Genomic DNA, 21972 nt, shown 5'->3' with positions numbered 1-21972 from the left:
GTCCTGACAGTATAAGACTCTCAGATTGACAGAAACAATTAGGATATTTGTCAGGTCATTGGAGCTTGTCTTAAAATACCCATTGGGTCGTAACTGCATTGCATCAAGTATGGTTACAAAAATTTATGAGCGAGTGCAGTCAAACCCAGTTGAAAAAGGCTGTGGAGTTTTTAGTTTTAGATAACGCTATTAGACAAAAGAAACCAGTTTAGTATGCAGAAAACATTTCCTTTCCTCAGACTGTGTGTGTTCATCTTAATTTACAAGTCACAATTGCTAATACGTTTACCAAAATTAACTGACATTCCTGTATCAAACAGTTGTAACAAGTTGTCTAAGCGTTACTGAAGTAAAAGCTTTATACGCAGTCCATACATTTAATATATCTATAATGAAAAAACAACACTTTGAAGCTATAGTTATCATTTATTAAGACTTTTTCTTTAAAAAGTAACTTTTTCACTTGCCTTCTCTCAGCAAAGATTTCATATAAATCTCTGATGTCCTGCCCAGAGACTTCCATAGAACGATAAAATGCCAGCTGACTCTCACGATTTGCAAAATCCACCTACAAGGGAAAAGTCTCATTGTTAGATATTAAAAGCTGAGGCAACACTCAGTAAACAAGAGAAAAACATACAATAACAACTGGATATTTGATTGCAAAGTTGAACTGGCAGCAAATGGTGTTTTTTTAAATGCTTCTGATCCTTGCAAGGCATTAAACTGTTTTTCCAGTTTGCGTGCCAACCACAATACCACTTTGAACTGCAGGATGCCAATAAATTCTGCTTTTTAGCATTGCGAAATGCTTATTTTAACTTGCTGGGTTTTTTCTACAGATTTTAACCTTCAAATCCCCTTCAATACTTGCTACTATTTCATGCTCTGGTTTTACACAGATTCTATCTTGTCTTTTATCTCGTGCAATGCCATGGAATTGGGGGAGGGGTGGGAAGAGGTGTGTGTCTAAGAAGATAGGGAACACTGTTATGTATATGTACCTATGCAGAGAGAGAGAGAGAGAGAGAAAAAAAAGGATATATAAGAGTGAAGAGAACAAGAAGTGCACTGTTAGTATCCCCATGAACTCTCTCATACTAACCTTTATTCTATTTCCTCCAATCTTCCTGCCCTTGGTCTCCTGCACCGCTGTTTGTGCGCATTCAATTTCATCGTACAACACCAGAGCCATTCCTTTCTGACGATCCAACACAATCTGTCCCAGGAGGTAAAGAAAGAAGTCAGCTAGTTCCCTGAATAGGAATGGCAAGTAACTGATAGATATACAGTAGAACCTCTCTGGAGCTGTCTTGGGGATCCATACAAATGTGTTATCATGAGAAGGGGCAAGTTACAGAGATGGAGTTTGATACAATTTGCCTGCAAGCAGGAGAGACATAAATAGAGTACGCTATCAGAGGTGTTATCAATAGAGATGATAGTGAAGGGTGTACTATAAAAAGCATGCTTTATACAGCTTGTGCATTAGTTAGGAACCTGTAACAAAATCTATTATTAGAGAGGAAATGTATCAGAGAGTGATATAGTAAATGGCAGATCGATAGAAGGGTCGTAGATAGAGAATGCTACATTGTGGAGCTGGTGTACCATATTAATGGATTCAGTTAGCTTTTCAAACCTTTGAGTAGCTGAAGTGAAAAATAGAATTTTTGAATAAGACTCACATGCTAGTTATTCATTTTTATATATTTTTTATAAACTACTTAGAATCATTAGGTGATTATTGTTGTTCCAACAGTCAATTTTAAAATTTAACAATGCTGATAGCCAAGACCATGGTTCTCTGACATCACCCAACATAGATTATAGCATGAACAGTGGCTCTTTAGTGCCAATACTAATGTTCAGCGTTCAGTTCCACATACCCGCTTCAAACTATGAAATAGAAGGATGACGAGCAGCTTTACACTGCACAAATTCATCTTCCTAAGAGGACCTAGATTACTTTTTGGCAAAAACAATAGAAATGTTGGAAATAGACAAAAGGTCAATCAGCATCTGAAAGAGAAAAGACAGCTCAATGCTTCAAGTGGGAGCCTTCATGAAAAGTAAGCTTGGGAGAAGGATCTGCACCCAAAACACTGAACTGCTGCATTTCCAATGTCTTCTGTTTTCATTTCAGATTCTGGGTATTTGTGCTGTCCTTATTTGAAATGTGAAGAGACAAAAAACATTATGAAATAGACTGTTTTGAGGGTGACATCACAGAGGCAGACAGATGTATCTGCTTTCAGCATTCTAATGTTTAAACTACCTTAGGAAACAAATATATGATAATGGAACTAAACTGTTTAAAACAGGAATTGTAAACTCAAACGAAAAGATCAGATTTAAGTCCTATGATTAAAATGCCATTTGTTACGGTAGATTCCTAGTTATATAAAGTTGAAAACTAACTAGACCACTGTGTCCACATCTATGTACTGAATGCCATTTGCTCTCATCAGAACATGAAATGTATTGGAGTATTTTGGAGGGGAAAATTGAAATCATAAATTTGCTCAAAACCCTTAGTTATTGAATTTTCAAAAATAAATTGGAAAAAATTATATTTTTGCTGCCAGCTGTTAATAAGTTGTGAAATGTAAGTGAATGGGTGCAACTAGGCACTTACCTTGAGCACCGGTCCATAACGACAGAAATGTCTGGATAAGTATTGTTCAGTAATGTTTGAAGACAGACCATCTAGCCATACACAGTTAGTTGGCATGCTCTTTCCAAATCCCAGCTGGAGAAGGAGAGAGAGAACACAGGTGTATTTTAACTGTAACAAAACTCACTGACCAGAATACAATATAACTAAGCTATATTAGAGATTTTCTCATATGTTTAACAAAATCTACTTAACTGAATCGTCCCCAAAATTTACAACTACTACTACTAGTTTTCACTACTAGTAACACAGAATAAACTATATGAAAATCTTCACAGGAGATAATTAGTATAGAAACATGATGCAACTCTATACATAATTTATATTGTTCTGTGAACATCTTATTCATCTCACTTCTTTTCAGGTGTCTTTGAATCATTCATTATTTAACAGCTGAAACAGAGCCCAGCTTTTCAACGTTCTTCTGGAACTGGTCTTTAGGAAGTACTTGAGTTGATTGGGAAAACATTCCAAATTTCTCTCATTTCATTTGGGGATGCATTTTTCCTATTCACCAGAACTAATTGCTCACAAAGTATTGACACAAACCCATGTTTGATAACTCCAGGACATAATGTCCTGAAGCACTAACATGCAACAGTCTGACCTGAAAACATTTTTACATTTGTACAGAAGACCAATATAGCTCTAAGAGGATAAATTATAGGCACAAATACAATAATGCTAAGGGATTACTCAAATTGTTTTTGTACTTGCAGTGAATTCTATTTCAAAGATTACATGATACCAAGTTCTGTTAACTGAATAGTAATTGAAAAACCAATAAATATTTTTGGTCTATGCCTATCATATGCACATGGGCTAACTGAATTTTAAATGACATTTTTATGAAGAAATTGCTCTGTCTAGATTCCATATTGACAGAATTATAGCCTAACTCGTGTAATTTCTGTATAATTCCTTGACTAAATATTCTTACAATCCACCCTGTACCCAGAAGAAATGCAAAATGTGCGTCACATTGATGAGTCTTCGCTTTCAATGGTAGTTACAAAAATGCAAGAAAGGTCACTGCGCCATGTTGTAGGACATGGATTCTTTCTCCATGATTCTCCACATAGTGAGTTCCCAATCTCAGCCAAACTACCAGTTAAGGATAAAAGCAATTTTCCAAATGGAAGCGAGAAGTTGAAGCATGAATTTATTGGGATCACCCAGGTACATTATGAATTATGTAGATTTTTCAATTGCAGATGCCTGGGAGAAATTTATTTTCCAAGGTTGACACAAACTGCATGATGACGTATGGGTGAAAAATAATTCGCAGGGAAGAGGAAAATAGAGCTGGCCAATCCTATAACCTAGATCAATGGATTCTCAATGAGGAGAGACCAGTTTCAGGTAACAATTGCACTTGGGCTTCTCCCAGAGCTCAGTTCAACTTTCTTTGTCTCAACCCCATCTGAGAGAGGAACAGTGATGCTTGCCTTCACACACTGCTCAATCACAGCCCAGGTTGGACGACCAAAAGTGGCACGGATTACATCCAAAGAAACATCTCTGAAGGTTGTACATTCTACCTAACATGCCAAGGAGAACAATATTAAACTTGGAGGGAGGAAAGAGAAAAGTAACTCAAGAAAACAGAGGGGAATATTACAAAAGTAAAGTTACAACAAAAAACAGTATACAAGAAATTGTTCAACAGAAAATTCTTACTAATATTTCACTGTGAATTCCTGATAAGTGAATATTCCTGATAAGCAAATGACTGTATTTCTCCTTCCTGACCTTGAGCCGATTATTTCCTAAGTACTCTCCGTCCATTTTCTTGATGGCTTTGCAGACACTTGCAATGTCACAGTACTGTAGGAAGGCGTACTGAGGAACCCCATTTACCTTCTTGATGTCAATATCCTGTTATTTTAAATAAAAAAAAACGATAGCATGGACTTTTTGACTGTGTCTCATCACAAAAAACACATTCTTGCCAATTTTTAAAGATTTCTATTTTAATAATTTTCTTTTTGCTTACCCCATTAAAAAATAGGGGAGTGAATGTAACACTTTAACTTTAGTTTAAACACCTTATTTTTAAATGTCAAAAATAGTGTACCACATTAATCCATTGTCATTTGCAATAGGGTCTGAGGGAGCAGAAAGAAAAGAATGAGATGGTTACTTGAGGAAATGTAGTGCTACACCTGAATCACGAGCGGGAATCATGTCCACAAGTATTGAGACACCTGCCTGGATAGTGTAGTCACTACGTCTTTTCCCAGTTGGTTGCTGTTCATTTGAGCAAGAATCAGCCTCATTTCATCTCATGGATGGTAGTGCTTTAACTGATGTCAAAAACTCAACACCAGTTAGGGTTCAGTATCAAACTACTCCAATTCTTTGACCCACTTCGGCATTTATGCTATCATTTGGAAATAGAGCATTTTACGTTCTGGTGCAATTCAGTTTGCAAATTATGCCCCAAGTTTTAATGCAGCAAACTGTACCAGGTCAGTGGTCATTAGTAATAAAAACGGAAAGCACTGGAAAAACTCAGCAGGTCTGGTAGCATCTTCAGAGGGAGAAACAGAGTTAATGTTTCAAGTCCAATATGACTCTTCTTCGGAACTGGAGATAGGTAGAAATATTATGGGGTTTTTGCTGTTCAAAAAGGGGGGAGGGTCAGATGGAACAAAGGGGAAGGTCAGGGATGGGTTAGAGGGCATTAAGTAAAGATGTCTTGGAACGAAAGGCAAATGGAATGGTAATGGTTGTAGTAAAGAAACAAAGCATAGGTCCAGAGTAAGTGCTAATAGCAGAATAAAGGTCAGCTCAGTCTGAAAGCAAAAACAAGATACAGACTGGCACTTGGCAAAAACAAAATTCAAAATGGTGGAGAGATCATGTCTAAAGTTGCTTAACTCAATGTTGCGTCCAGAAGGCTGTAGAGTGCCTAATTGGAAGATGAGGTGCTGTTCCTCCAGTTTGTGTTGGGTTTCACTGGAACATTGTAGCAGGCTGAGAACAGAAATGTGAGCATGAGAGCAAGATGGTGAATTGAAATAGCAAGCAAAGAAAGGTCGGGGTCACGCTTGCACACTGAGTGGAGGTGTTGACTGCATTGTGAGCAGCAAATACAGTAGACTAAATTGAAAGTAGTACAAGTAAATTGCTGTTTTGCCTGGAAGGAGCATGTGGGGCCTTGGACAATGAGGGGAGAGGAGGTAAAAGGGGCAGGTGTTACACCTCCTGCAGTTACAAGGGAAGATGCCTTGGGAAGGGTTGAAGGTGATAGAAGAGTGGACCAGAGCGTCATGGAGGGAATGGTCCTTTCGGAGTGCTGACAGGGATGGGGAAGATATGTTTGGTGGTGGCATCATGCTGGAGATGGCAGAAATGGTGGAGGACGATCACATAGACACACAGAAACTAGGAGCAGGGGTAGGCCATTCAATATGATCACGGCTGATTCTCTATCTCAATGCCATATTCCCGCTTTCGTTCCATACCTCTTGATGCCCCTAACATCCAAAAATTTATCAATTTCTTTCCTGAATATACTCAGTGACCCGACAGCCTTCTGTGGTAGAGAATTCCACAGGTTGACCACCTTCTGAGTGAAGAAATCTTTCCTCATCTCAGTCCTAAATGGTCTGCCCCGTATCCTGAGACTGTGGCCCTTTGAATCCTTTGATCCCTGTGGATCCTTTGAATATGAAGACTGGTGGGGTGGAAAATGAGGACAAGGGGAACCCTATTGTAGTTCTGGGAGGGAGGGGATGCGGTGAGGGCAGAAGTGTGGGAAATGGGTCGGGCACAGTTGAGGGCACTATCAACCACAGTGGGGTGGGGAGGGTGGGGGGGATGATCAGTTGAGGAAAAAGGAAGACATGTTGGAAGCGCCATTTTGGAAGGTAGCATCATCAGAACAGATACAATGGAGGCGGAGAAACTAGGAGAACGGAATGGAGTCCTTACAGGAAGCAGGGTGTGAGCAAGTGTAGTCAAGGTAGCTGTGGGAGTCGGTGAGCTTGTAATGAATCTTTGCAGACAGTCTATCCTCAGAAATGGAGAGAGAGAGAAGGGAAGGGAAGCATTGGAGATGTACCATGTGAAGGTGAGAGAAGAGTAGAAATTGGAAACAAAATTGACTAATTTTACCAGTTCCGATGAGAGCAGGGAACAGCATCGGTATAGTCATCTGTGTACCGGAAAAAGAATTGTGGGAGGGGGGCCTGGGTAGGGCTGGAACAAGAAATGTTCTACATACCCCACAAAAGGTCAGGTATAACTAGGGCTCATTCGGGTACACATAGCTACACCTTTTGTTTGGAGGAATTGAGACAAGTTATAGGAGAAATTGTTCAATGAGGGAAGTTAAGCCAGGCGGAGGAAGATGGTGGTGGATGGGGACTGTTCAGGCCTCCGTTAAGGAAGAAGCGGAGAACTTTCAGACCATCCTGGTGAGGGGGTGGAGGTGTAGAGGGATTGGACTTCAATAGTGAAGAGGAAACGGTCAGGGCTAGGAAACTGGGAATTGTTGAAATGACATAGGGCATCAGAGGAATCACGAATGTAGGTGGGAAGAGACTGGTCAAGGGGAGAAAAAAATAGAGTCGAGGTAGGGAGAGATAAGATCAGTGAGGCAGGAATAGGCTGAAATAATGGTCCACCAGGACAGTCCTGTCTGTGGATTTTGGGAAGGAGGTAGAAGCGGGTTGTTCAGGGTTGGGAGACTTTAAGGTGGGAAGCTGTTGAAGGAAGATCTTCAGAGGAAATCAGGAACATGACAGTCTTGATGGCTTGATGTTTGGTGGTGGGGTCATGGTCCAGGGCGAGGTAGGAAGGTGTGTCTGAGAGTTGGTGGTCATTAGTATTTGGTAGAATCCATTTTGTGCGAAACAAGGATAAAATAGTCTTCAAAAACTCGGCTGCCCATATTGTTTCCCATACCAAGTCCGACTCCACCCATCAGCCAACCCTCGCTCACCTACATTGGTTCCTGGATCACAAGCATCTTCAATTCAAAATTCTCACCCTTTGTGGTTAAATCCCTTCACGGTCCCAACTGTTCTTTTTTACCCTTTGAGATCCTATTAACAAATTAGGCTGCTTGAGAAATCCTTAACAATGCCCTGGAATATTGCTGACTTGCCTAGCTCAGGTATCTGGAGTCTGCCAGAGTTGACTGAGTTTCGTTCTTCCATCGTCAAGCACATCATCTCGACCCTGGTAATCACTTTTACCCACCCCCAGGGAGGAGTCACTAGGTGGTTATTAATTAGATAATTGGACTGAAGACAAACACAAAATAAACAACAAATGTAGATTATTCACCACGAGAGAAAAGAGCTGAAACACAAATCACAAAAGCTGCGCAATGAGGTAATATTCTACACAAAGCCTTATGCTGCAAAAATTCTGAAAGGTAATCAAGACGAAGGATAGCCAGAATATGGATAATGGGTGCCTTAAAAAAAAAATTCAGCTTTAAATCATTTACACTTCCAAGTCAAGGGGTTCCTAAAAGGGATGAAATCTTGTCACCTCAATAATGACCAACCCAAGCAGTGTACATACCACAATCTCCCCAAAGCGTTCAAAGATGTTTCGAAGATCTCCATAGGTTGTAGTTTTCTCCAGATTCCCAATAAATAATGTTCTCGTGGCCTTGGGATGAAACTCATCTATTCGGTCATCCAGTGGTCGAAATTCATTCTCGCTTTCCGTTTCTGCAAGGGGTCCCAAACAAAAAAAATTCGAAAACATATTATGTCACCAGAACACTGCTCTGTTTATTTTTCAAACTATCTTCAATTTGACAATATATATATTAAATATGTATTTAAAAAAACATTGGTATGGTCATGCAGGCATTGCTAACGCTTTCTCCAATCCTCATTCACTTCAGTGACAAAGGTGTAATTAACTAGATACTCCGTGCCATACATTTATCAAACAGACTAACCTCCAACTCTAGTTTTACAATAGGTTTCAGGAAGTCAAAATAAAGTTAATATTCACAAAAGTCATCCAAGTCACTGGCACTTGTAATATAACTCGTGGACCATTTGCAGACCTATCCCCTTCATCTGTGGCTCATAGCACATCTTTTACTGTTTTGCATGTATCTGGAGCACCATTAACACCCTCCCCTGCCATGAAATGTTGCCACAGCAAAGACTCAAACGCTGTTCCTATACTTTTTCTGTCAAGTATGAGAAAGTAAGGAAATGCTATCAAAAGCTTACTTGTTGCAGAATCCATAAGGCAAGTGAAAATGCTTCCAGAATTATAGATTCCACAGTTTAATGGAACTATTGATTCTACATTTCTTCCACCCATCCAGTCCAAACAGTAATTTTCTTATTAAACCAGGATTGAAACCAGAAGTACAATATATAGGGAATCATGAACACATGTCCATATCCCATCACCCTGTAGTTCATTATGAGAATGGTCCTTCAGCAAGATACTACCATGGGCTGAAGCAATGAAAGTTCCTGAGTAACATTAATCTTAAGTCCATGCACCTTTCATCTCTTCAGCAAAGATAGCAGACAAGGTACAACTGCGATATAAATCCAAAAACATTTAGATGTAAACCCAAAAACATTTAGAAGCTACAATTAATTTAAAACACAAATATTCCTTATTTTCGCCAAGCCTTTGCCATGATGTGGATTATACTGTCACATCCTTACTCTCAAACTGTGCCGCTGCTCAGTAAACACCTACCTGGGCCTGTCCACGCAGTAACTTCAATCTGCATACCAAAAAATAACTTCCCCTTTGATGCATTCATAGCCTTCTCTTGGTCTTCCTGTTGTCGAAAGAATACAAGCCCATAGCGCTCTTCAGATGCACCATGGATTTGAACAGATGTTACTTTCCCATACTTCTTAAATTCATGGAAAAGACCATCTTTAAGGCTTGTGTCTGAAAGAAAATATGAAAGCTTTCAGTTCAAAGTATTCATGTGATGCAATGTATTTTTTCTCCAATTTAGTGAGTAATCAACAAATGATTTCCAATTTCAAATACACTCTCCTGATCTGAGATGGAAGACACACTGCTTTCAGGGATTGTCAATTGAGAGCTACCAAAATCTGAGAGAAGGGTGAACATTGGACATTGCTGCAGGCAGCCGACAATGACTATCTCTGTGAAACTAATTGGGAGGGAAGCTGGAGTGAGCTGCCCAAGAGAGGATTTGGTTTGCTACATGTGAGCAATAATTATAACTGCTGGACTTTCCTCAATGTCAAGCTAGCTCTCTTCTATTCTCTTCAGTAAGTGTTACTAGAGTTGGAAGAGTTAAGAAATACAAGGGTTCAAGTGTAGTGAGGATCCAGGTCTCCAAAAAAGAATTATGGCTGACTGAGAGATTGTAAAAGGTGTTGTTCCTGGATTAAAGTAGATTTTAATGCAGTAAAATAAATGAGCACACCAAGTGCTCCTGATGAAAAAAAGCAAAGGTCAACTTTGTGTGCTCTCGTTCTAACTTCTGTACATGGCCTTTGACCCAAATATTCGCAATTTCAATTTAGTTGGGAAATATTTAGATCGACAATGAATGCATGTCTCAAGTTTCTCACAGACTAAAGCTTTTCTTAAATAAAATGTTCCAGTATGAAACAAATGAATTTTGGGCTGCAAAACTAAAACAGTATTCAGCTGAACGGTGACTGTTCGAGGGATAGAATTCTGGGCTTTCAGCATTCACAGAAAAATCAAGCCTAATCATTGCATAATCTCACATCCCAAGCAATTTTTGATTTTAAATTTTCTTGTTTCACATTTGCTTTCAATTTTGTGAAATTGATAGTCCCACTGAAATGCATGTAAACAGGAAACAAAAAGTAAACAAATTGTATTTTTTTTAAAGTGTGCTATGCCTAAAGTATATGTACTATTTGTTCATTCTACATTTCCTGTTAACTTTCTCCCCTCCACACCTGGAGGTATTTATTCCTCACTGGGGCTGGGTCACCCAGGGCTATGGATGACCTCCAAGACTTGTGCAAATGACTATTTTTCAAGTGCACCTCCGACAATGTGTGCTTGCATGCCATTCAATAATGGACGGGTCATCACCTGTGCCCACCCTCACTCAATATTTATATATGCATTTCCAGCAGAGGTATTAGATAAGATTCATGGCCAGAAAATATGGCCCATTTTCCTTCCCTAACCTGGTGATTCTGGGATGGACTGTAGGATCACCTGTGACCACCCTGGCTAAGACTAGCTAACTATGCATAGAAAGGAATTAAACTTAGGGCTGTGACCTGTATGATTCATTGCCTTAACTGGCCTGGCCATCAGTGTGCTCCTGCCTAATGTATTCATAATGACACATTATAATATTCTGTTCTAGTGTCACTTTTGATTTTCCGTTGTATGCCTGTAAAAACCAGAGAAAAATGTGCTGTATGAATTGGGAAGTGTCTTTAAAATCAATCAATAATCCTTAACTAATTTTTATTCTCATCTGTGTTTGACACTAGGGCACATTAGACAGGTTGAATATGCTTTTAATCAGGTTAGTCTCCACATACAAATTGCAAAATCTCTTCTCCTCCTTCCCCCTACCATTTCAATCAATTTTAGATAGCCTTTTTTTTCCTTCAAGAAGTTATATCCAAAGCAGTAGATTTTGCAATTTTCACATGAAGGATTGAAGAGGTCACACTGAATATAAATAGCAGAGAAGCTGTTAATTTAAATTGGATTAAAATGACAGATTTAATAACTGAAAACTACTTTCGTCGTGAAATTAAAATGTTGTTAATGGAATATGTGAGCTTTATATATGCTAAACATTGCATAAATGGTTTCTAAATTTAACTTTCCAGCATTCCCTAAAATCCAACAATCTGTGAAAAGAAAAGTATTTGACGTCGGATACTGGGCGATCTTTAGTTTTTTTCAAATTTGTGACGTGTATTCCAGAAACAGGGCACCACGTATTTCTGAACATAACTGAAAGGAACTTTGATTTCCACCAGTTCAAATTTCTATTAAATGGTGCATTTACTTACCAGTAGAGCGGACTGGCAAATTTTGGACTTTGATTCCATAGCTCTTACGTGGTTCATCCTTTTCCACAGGTGTTGGGAGCTGGACTGGTGGCGCAGGGACCGCAGCAGATTGAACTGATCTTGCTGGAGATTCATCACTGGAACTGCTGCTGGAATCACTACTGCAAAGGGAAAAAAAGGCCATTGGTTAGAAGATTGAATTGACTGACTGCACGCCTTGTTATATCTGTTCTAGAGTGATCAATATAAGACAGTTCCCTATTTGGTACAATGGAGGATAACTAGGCCATGTTCCATACAAAAACTGTATATATGAGAACATTTCCAACATGGCTGTAAAGTAAAGAATAGTAAACTAATGTCCTTCTTACAATATCAATCCTGATGCTATGAGGAGGCCCGACACTTCCCTGGAGGCAACCAGCTGTAAATAAATGCCTCGTACAGTCAATTTTTGAGTGGCACCAACGATGATCTACAAATAGGTTGCTGACCCCCTCTTATACAAATGATGTCTTGTGCAGAGAGACCACAGGTTGGATAAAATACACCATTTAACATATTACATACATCATATACGCGTATTAATATCTTGAAATGGGAGTCCCACTCTCAAAAATACACCTCTAAAATAGGGGTTGCAATAATTTTTCAAACTATGCTACTTTACTACAGTAAATCAATAATAGTTGGGTTCCACGTCAATATTATTCAGCCATTAGAATGGCTTTCCACATTTAATACTCTCATGTGTCTTCAAAAGTATGCAGCCCTTGTGTTTAGGGAACACAAACAATATATTGTAACACCCTTATGAATTCCCTTTGTGCAAAAACATCTATGCACTTAAGTACTACACACTGATTTTATGAATCACATGCAATGTGAAGGTTCCAGCATTGGGACTTTGTAATTTATTCAAATTAATAATTCTTAATACCTCTGTGACCAACTAACATTCTTTTCTTTTAATTGCACTTGGAGTAGATGATAAGAAATGTTAACCAAAGTAGTCAAAAAAGGAAAGCATTTAGAAGCTATAGGCCAGTTAGTTCAACATTTCAAGTGGGAGAATCTTCAAAATGCTGAGAACAGGCATGTAAATATGCATGGGCTGTTTGACCTACACTGCCTATGCACAACTTGAGGGCACAGGATAAAAATTAATAAACTTCAAAGAAACCTCCTACTCTGAGTATTAGACATATGAAACTGACTCCCCCAAAAAAGCTGTTGACGTTGTGTTAATCAGTTCCTTCAAAAAAGAGATGGACAGGTATCTGGTTGGTAAGAGGGCTAGAGACTAGAGATAAACACAGACTGAGATAACTTTCTATGGTCGCAGCTGCTAAAATGACAATTTGGGGAAGGGTAGGAATCTTATATGTGGAGAACAGCAAAACAGGGCTGAATAGCAAAGATGCGAGATTCAATGATTGTTATGGAGACTTAATTATCTTTCAGGTTCAGGGGATACATCTTTCACTCAGAATATTAAATAGTAGGTTAGAGTTCACAATGGAGCAGAATTTACTTTGATTATGAAAAGGACAAGTCCACAGGGGCCAAAGAGCTTTTCTCTTGTTTTTTTAATACCCTATCTTGTGTTGTTTTAAAATTGTAGCATTAATTAGGGGTGAAGAAGAGATAATTGGGCTAGAGGAACAATGGGGCCCAACAGTGTAATGCAGCTAAATATACTCAGCTAGAATAAAATCATTGAAGGACTGCATCCCCAAAATCAGATATTTTTACTTCAAATTAAAAAATTCAGATTCACGCACACTAAATGAAAACCACAGTAGTCATAACATCTTCGAGTCTCTCACACTTTAACAATCTTTATAGCCCTTGCTGTAAAATAACCTTAATTGCGCATATATTAATCCCCATTCCAATAGAACATTTGAGAGATGACTTTGGAATTCATTCAAAGATAACTATTAAGAAAAACTGATACAGTGCCATTCTCAAGCATAATTCATTACGACAACCATATAGAGTAATACTTAAGTCCTAGAACTCCCTCCCTAATAGCACTGTGGGGGTACATATGCCACATGGACTGCAGTGGTTCAAGATGGCTCACCACCACCTCCTTAAGGGTAATTAGGGATGGGCAATGCAGGCTTAGCTAACGATGCCCACATCCTGTGAAAGAATAAAAAAATACATTATCTACCATTGATGTAAACAAATGATAAGTGATTTGTAATTTTTCAAATGTTAACTATTGATTGGAATCTGCACATATGATGTTTAAAGGATCAACTACTGGAAGCCTATGAAGGTTACTGAAGCCAAGGACGTGCTGCTTAAAAATAGCTTTGGAGTGAATAGAAGATTTTCAATGTATCAGCAAGCAAGAAGTGGAAACTAAAAGTCAACCACATTGCTGCCTGTAGAGCATATGCAAGGAAATCATGCAGTATGTTCCTTGTAAACATGTATCTGGCAATGTTTACTAGAGAATGATGGCCAGTCTCAACGTTTGAACTTTTCAAACTGAAATTCTATTCTTATTCATTGGAAGCAAAATTAATTCAAATTAACTAAAATGGATTTTCTGTTTTACTTCCATTTCAATTCCATTCACAAAGGTCCATCTAGATATGGTTATGGGGGCATGTATTGTAGGTTATGACACATTACACATGCAACACAGAACATTAGATATTGGCAGAACAAATAAGAAATAAAATCGCAAGTTCTGGAAATCCGAAACAAAAGTATAAATGCTGGAAATACACAAGTCATTCGGCATCCGTAACAAGATGACTGGTCCAGTTTCAATTCTGACACCCAATACCTAAATACCTAAAATGTTAAATATGTTCTCTTTACAAATGCTGGCAGATCTGCTGTGCATTTCCAGCATTGTGTTTCAGATATAGACAATCATATGTAGTTTATTATTTATTGTGTAGCAATTTCTACCAAGCTGCCATTCCATAATGAGCTTGAACGCTAATAAATGCTGGCCTAGCCAGCAAAGCCCACATCTCGTGAATAAATAAAAAAAACATCTTGGAAAGTTTTGATTCAAATTAATATGGCTGTTTTAACCTATATTTAATGTAAATTCAGACAACTGTTCCTTGGGTGAAATTTGATCAAGTATCAGAATTTTCTAGAATCATGATGTTCTCAATGGTGCTGCTTGACCAGTATCAATTAGATCAAATGTATTCCAAAGGAACAAGTCTCCCACAGGTCTAAAATAAAATACCAAACCACCCTACTATGAATTCAAAATGATCAGCCACAATCCATGCCCAGAATTTCACAAAAACAAAAATAATTTTCTCTGTTCAGTTCTACTATGCCTTCCCTTGTCTCACTCAGTGACATTTGAGACTCTCACCGACTTCCAGCGGTGCTGTCATATTATACCCACTGCAGCGGCAAGGTCCAGTCACATTAGGCTGCTGATACTCAAAACCAGCTGAAAGATTATTTCCCAACAGGAGCTATAAAAGTCAACAGGAAACTGTTTTTTGCTGCGAAGTTCACAATGGTGTACAGTCAGAAATTTTGAAAAATTTCGACCAAGCAGCCATTCCATAACGAGCATGAACACTAATAGCTAGAAATCATTCCACACACTTTGCTTTAAGAATGTCGCAGTACTCATTCGTTTAGAAGCTTTCAGAATCCATTTTTATCCATTTCATCTCCATGCTGATCAGGCCAATATTATATTAATTTGAAAAATTAATGATCTGCATTATTCTAATAAAATGACATGCAATACCTAACAACTTCTAAACATACACATTATACATTCTTGTTGAAAAAAACACATCATGTACTGCAGTTTGTCCATTTGCAACTTTTTAAACCACATCTGCAGATATAAGCCCATATTCCACAACATGGGTTCACAACAGAGAAACAACATAAAAACTCACCCTCCCAAGCAGAAACTCTCACTATAATAGTTATGAAATATATAATACAACTTCCTTATTAAAAATAATCCATATATCAAACCTCATCAAAAACATAAAAGATAGCTCCGTGATAATCATGGAGCACTTCTGCACTAAATATTTAAACTTAACTGGATGCTCAAAACCCATACATGGTTTATTTTTCCATTTTTACTTTAGGATAGTTTCAAAGCCAAACTGATTTTCACAATACCAAGGGAATGGAACAAGAGGTTGCCTTCACATTTCATTACACATGAAGCTGCAACACCTGTATGTACAATAAAGCAAAAGAGACAAAAACTCAGTTCAAAACACATGTCTACAGTGGATCTCCAACAATAAATACTGGCTCTCACTTTAACCATGGAAGCTTCACAAGCAACCTAATTAGACAGGCACAATCTGCTTTTACACCCAAGTAGATGTAAAATCAAATTAGGAACACTCAGCAGGAAGTGAGGCATTCTATAATGTCCTAAAATGACAAAGGGTTCAAAGCAAATGGCCTTAGTAAGAGAAGTGAGTTGATGGCCACATTTTGAACTCTGCTGATTCAGGAATCTGGCATATCAGATCTGCAGTCTACGATCAAGCTGCCCTTTTGAAAACCTCACACTTTCAGCAGCTGAATCAGGGAATTGATTTAGTTCTTGAATCAGCACTAACTGAAATGACAAATGGCTGCTACAGTGCAATGAACTACAGCTACACTGAATTCAGATAAACACATACCTCATCCAAAATACTGAACTTCCCATTCATTTCCAATAAACAAAAAGCAGAATGCTGATGCAAGCAGAAGTGTTCTTGGCAAATTAGTTATATATTTACCAGTGCTGTAGCATCACACTGAATGCTCAGCCTCTTTTGTGACTCATAACAGCTCGCCACTTAGCACTTGCAATGAGAATGTTCTCTTGAAATCATATAATCAGAATGAGAATTACTCAAAATGTATTCGGCTACAGACAAATGCCAACATTTCATAATTCATTCTTTCCAAAAATACGTTTATAAAAATAATTGAAACTCCAGGTTTCCTAAAAAATACCTATGTAAATGAGGCAAGAAAACAACTAGGTCTACACATCAAATGAGACCTCAATTTAATTTTAAAATTAATGATGGCTGAAACTATGTACATATGGGCACAGACAAATTAATTAATCAATTCTAAAACAAAGCACTGACAAGTCTCCAATAGTGTGGTGGTCTCACTTTTGCTCCTTATAGGACCAGTATTGCACACCTTAATTAAATCCAGCTTCTTCATCTTAGTGCTTACGAAGAAACATGAAGACAGGTAGCCCTTCACAAGAAGCAGGTTAAATCTCCACAGAGATCAATTTCTCTACAATTACATTTACAATCTGCCTCCCAACAGGAACCCATGCTTTTCTGCAAATGCACCAAATGCTAAAACGTGAGAGTGGGAGATGAGATAAAGAAGAAATTGAAAGAATGATGTCAGAGAGATTTTGCTTCAGTATTTATCATGGAGATGGGTCGAGCGGACATACATTGGAAGATGAGACTAGAAATGATATAACTGCATTTAAAATAAAGAGATATATTAAATAAATTAGTCAATCTCAGGAATGTGGAGCTTGTTACCACAGGGAACAGTTGAGGTGAATAGTTCAGATGCATTTAAGGAGAAGGAAATAGAGGGTTCTGCTCATAGATATAGACCAGTAAGGATAAGAGGAGGCTTGAGTGGAGCATAAATGCCAACATGGACTGGTTGGGCTGAATGGCCCATTTCTGTGCTGCATATGCTATAATGCATTCTCGCTATGTTCCCACAGCATTATACATGCTATTTTCTAATAAGCCTGGATTTTTATTTACATAAAGGATTTTAGCCTTTAGTGGAGTTATCTTTGAATAAACATTAGATACTGAAGAATAATCCCTCTGCTCTTACTGTATGTAATGCAGAAAGAATCTGTAGCTCTCACTGGGAAAGTCAATTACATCCCGGCAGTGAGCACAAACTCTCTTAGGAAATCAGAGATCGACATTTGACCTAATCTAGTGGTTACTGTGGTCATAAAGTATGCATTCCAATGTATGTGAACAGAATACAGAACGTTTCACTGTAACTTGTTTACAAAGTGATCCGGGGAGATGCCAGGTCAGAGAATTCCACAACAGAAGTAAACTAGGATTTTAAAGAAAAACGTTATTTCCCATCGCTAAAAAACTTGGAACAGACATGACATTCATATTCATCACACCTTCAGGAATCCGAGTTTCAAGGTGGCACCAGAGATAGTGACACAGTCCTAGTGCAGCTCAATAGCTATTTATGGGAAAAATGTATCATTCCATAGTACGTGTTGGCAACAGTTTAGCTTCAATAGTTTGACAGTAAGTTTTAATCAGCTAAATAGGTTAGACAAGTGGCTGATGGAAAGGAGAGTGGGATATGGGAACAAAGCAGGCACATGGTATTAGGACTATTCCTTATGTAAAGTATAAACATCAGCACAGACTAAGATGATATGAAATGGGAGCAGGAGTAGGCCACTTGGCTCCTTCGAGCCTGCTCCGCCATTCACTAAGATCCATGGCTGAACATCCAAATCAGTTCCAATTTCCTGTTCTATCCCCATATCCTTTGATTCCCTTAGTGCTCAAAAATCTACTGATTTTGGTATTATATACTCATCGACAGCATCCACATCCCTCCATCTACCATCTTCCTGCCCAGTCACTTAACTGGTCAATATCCTTTGCAGTCTCCTTATGTCCTCCTCAGAGCCTACTTTCCCACCTAGCTTTGTATCAACAACAAACTTGGATATATTGCACTTGATCCCCTCATCTAAGTCATTGATACAGATTACAAATAGCTGAGGTCCAAACACTGATCTTTGTGGCATCCACTAGCCACACCCTACATTTTTAAATCTATGCTAATATATTACCGCCATTCCATGAACCCTTATGTTGGCAACAACCTGCTGTCTTATTGAATGCCTGCTGAAAATTCAAATATGCATCCAATGGTTCCTCCTCATCTACCCAGCTAGCTGCTCCTGGAAAAAAATCTCTAATAAATTTATCAAGTATGATTTCCCTTTCTTAAAATCCTGTTGACTCTGCCTAATTCTGATGCGATTTTCCAAGTGCCCCGTCACCAAGTCCTTAATGAAAGGTTCTAGCATTTCCCCTACTACTGTTGTCAGGATTACTGGCCTATAAATTTCTCCTCTGTTCTCTCTCCTTTCTTGAACAGCTTGTTTACATTGGATACCTTCCAATCTATGGGGACAGTTCTAGAATCTAGGGAATTCTGGAAGATCAAAACCAATGCATCCACTATCTCAGCAGCCACTCATTTTAGAATCCTAGGAGATAGAGTAGAGGTTCATGGGGATTTGTTGGATTTTAGACCCACTAATTTCTCCAACACATTTTCTTTACTAATATTAATTACTATCAAGCTCTTCATTTGCATTGGACCCTTGGTTCCTCATAATTTCTGTTATGTTCTTTGTGACTTCCACTGTGAAAACAGACATAAAATATTTGTTTAATGTTTGCCATTTCCTCACTCTCCATTATAATTTCTCCTCTTTCTGCATCAGGGGACCTACATTTACTTTTGCTAATCTCTTCATTTTTACATAAATTCTTACAATGTGTTTTGATACTTCTTGCTATTTTGCTCTCATGCTCTACTTTCTCCGTCTATCGTTTTCTTGGTCATCCTTTGCTGATTTTTAAAATCTGCCCAATCCTCAGGCTTACTAAACTTTTGGGCAACATTGTAAGCCTCTACTTTTAATCTAGTACTACCCTTAACTTCTCTAGTTAGCCACCGATGTGACACTTTTCAATTGAGTTTTTAATCCCTCAAAGGAATGAACATTCATTGAGAATGAGTTATTTCTTTCAATGTCTGCTCCTGCTTATCTACCATCATACAACTCTTTCAATCTAATATCCCCAAGCTACCTCGGTTAACTTGCCCCTCATACTTCTGTAGTTGGCTTTTTTTAAAATTTAAGACCCCAGTTTCATACTTAACCATATCACTCTCAAGCTTAATGTGAAATTTTAACATATGATCAGACTTCCCCAGAGGATAGTTTACTACAAGACTACAAATTAACCTCTGTGTCATTACATAACACTAGATCTAACATAGCTCATTCCCTAATCGGTTTGTCAGCATTTTGTTTTAGGAAAAGATATCGAATACATTCCATGAACTCACCCTCCAAGTTACTTTTGCCAATTTGGTTTGTCCGAATATACATGAAGATGAAAGTCTCCCAGTTGGGGGTTGAGCTGGACAGCTTTTCCCATTTTGCAACTTCTATAAGGTTCTATCACTTTGCATTGATCCCATAGTAATCTAGATATATTAACATAATGGAAATTTGGAGAAGCAGGAGATCAAGGATAACAAACTGTCAAACCTGCCTGTAAACATGATCAGTACAAATATTTTATATTTATAGGATATATATTTCTAGGAAATATATAGATTGAAAATGAGTTTCAAAGATATCCTAGAACACATTATTAAAGATGCATCATTTAAAAAAAACACTGGGCAGGATTTCAAGGTCCCCAAGCTGGCGGGTTTGCAGGAGTGGGGGCGGCCGTAAAATTCCCTGGATGGTCTTTCTGCCAGCCCCCAATCTGACTGCAATTTTACAGGGGGAGGGCAAAGCCTAGGGTGGCCCACCCACCCTTGCCACAACTGGCCAATCAGATAAGCCAGCAGCTGAGGCAGGGGCAAAATTCCTGTCTCAAGCCAATTAACACTCCATGGAGTCTCAAATGGCTGCAGGGCTACTATGATTGGTAGGGTTGCACTCCCGGCCAACACTTCAGATGATGGGGTGGGAAACACCGCCATCTGAAAAATCCAGCCCACTCTTACAATGAGAAACTTTTGGGAAATGAAGCCGCTTTCAGGGTCGAAAGTCAATCCAAACAGCAGTCATTGATCAATATTCAGGTGACATACAAACGATCAGGTTCATGAAACCAATTGCATAGGCAGATATTCAAGGAGGTTTATTTGAAGTAAATATAGTATTTAATAGTATCTTTAAGCCATTGGATCTTTGTTGGATCAATTATACATTAGACTTTAGGACAATAGGCTAACCCATTCACCAAATGAAAGAAGAGTCAGATATCCTAACCAGGGCAGTAATTCAAAAACTACAAAAAGTAAAGATTACAAATGAAGGACATCTAAACAAAAAACATTGAGGGATGGGGGGCAGGGGGCAATAGATCTTTTTGGATACTTGCAACAGCTCCTAGGGTTGATGAGAAAGAGAGAGAGAGAGAGACACAAGACAGAGACAGGGGCTGAATATTAGGCCCACCAGCACCACCATCACCCCACCTCCCAGAAGCACGCCGACACACTCCACCCCATGCTGCAGGTGGGCCAAACAAGGGCCAAGTGAGTCTTCTGCCCCTCACTGGGGAGGAAGTCCCACCCTTGGGAGCTGCCAACCAATCTGATTGGCCAGTAGCTCCATCAGTCCCAGCAGCGCCAAGAGCACAATATTGGGTGCTGCCATGGTTGCAACAAGAACAAGAAAAAGGAGCAATGGATCCCCGGAAACAGATAACTCCAGGGTCTTGGTCAGGAAGGGTTTTGGGGAGTTTAGGAAAGGGGGCGAGGGGGCGGGTGTGAGGGGGGTGGTGCTGGTGAGTTTAAGGTTGCAGGCAGGTAGGGAGAAACCAGGGGTGGGCTTTATCTTAGGGGTACTGCTCCCTCATCCGCAAAGGGCAGTCACCAAAGAAAGAACTCCCTCTTCCTTCCTGCCCTTTGAAGGATTCATATTTTTGAAAATTGGCTGCCCATTCCTGCCCAACTCCCCATGCTAAACGTTTTATGGCGTGGGCAACATATTATCAGGGTCAATTGGCTTGTCAACAAGGTTAATTGATCCCTGATTACCTATTTAAATAGGGTGGGCGAACTGCTGATTTAGGCACATCCCTCCCCTCCCCCAATATTATGGGAGTGAGCTCGAGGGTGTGTGGGGGGAGGTGGTGGGATGGGCAACCTCAGTATTTTACATGTATTCCCCCCCCCGCCCGCCAAAACATGCCTGGCAGAGGTATGTAAAATGCAGCCCAAAGGGAGAGAGAGAGAAAATGCCCATGAGAGAAAGAGAAAGTAAGGTAAAACAGAAGTGAACACTGAAAATTAGGCACTGCTACATCTGTCTCATTGTTAGTTTGAATCTCAGGAAAACAAAATCCATGCACCTAAAACCTACATTTACATTACTAAAATCAACTACAATCATGCAAAAGTAGAACTGTAGGCCCACAATTTTCTTGGTCTATGTAAACACATGGAATT

General features: G+C 39.0%; 1 protein-coding gene across 5 annotated transcripts in view; it reads right to left on the bottom strand.

The window, feature by feature from the left end:
• Positions 1-21972, bottom strand: part of spen (spen family transcriptional repressor) — an 88359-nt gene that overhangs the window by 19780 nt on the left and 46607 nt on the right. Inside the window, exons 4-10 of one of the 5 annotated variants that reach the window (XM_078558105.1) lie at positions 11683-11843; positions 9377-9577; positions 8219-8370; positions 4358-4555; positions 2639-2752; positions 1106-1219; positions 464-568 (exon numbers count right to left, since the gene is read on the bottom strand). In XM_078558105.1, the coding sequence (XP_078414231.1) occupies positions 464-568; positions 1106-1219; positions 2639-2752; positions 4358-4555; positions 8219-8370; positions 9377-9577; positions 11683-11843 (1045 nt within the window). The remainder of the gene's footprint in view (positions 1-463; positions 569-1105; positions 1220-2638; positions 2753-4357; positions 4556-8218; positions 8371-9376; positions 9578-11682; positions 11844-21972) is intronic. The other 4 variants (XM_078558107.1, XM_078558106.1, XM_078558108.1 and 1 more) reach the window with 4 other exon arrangements.

Source organism: Cetorhinus maximus, chromosome 15, assembly GCF_964194155.1.
Source record: "Cetorhinus maximus chromosome 15, sCetMax3.hap1.1, whole genome shotgun sequence".
Classification (NCBI taxonomy): Eukaryota; Metazoa; Chordata; class Chondrichthyes; order Lamniformes; family Cetorhinidae; genus Cetorhinus; species Cetorhinus maximus.
The sequence above is the reverse complement of the archived record's forward strand: the minus strand, read 5'-3'. Positions and strand labels throughout refer to the sequence as shown.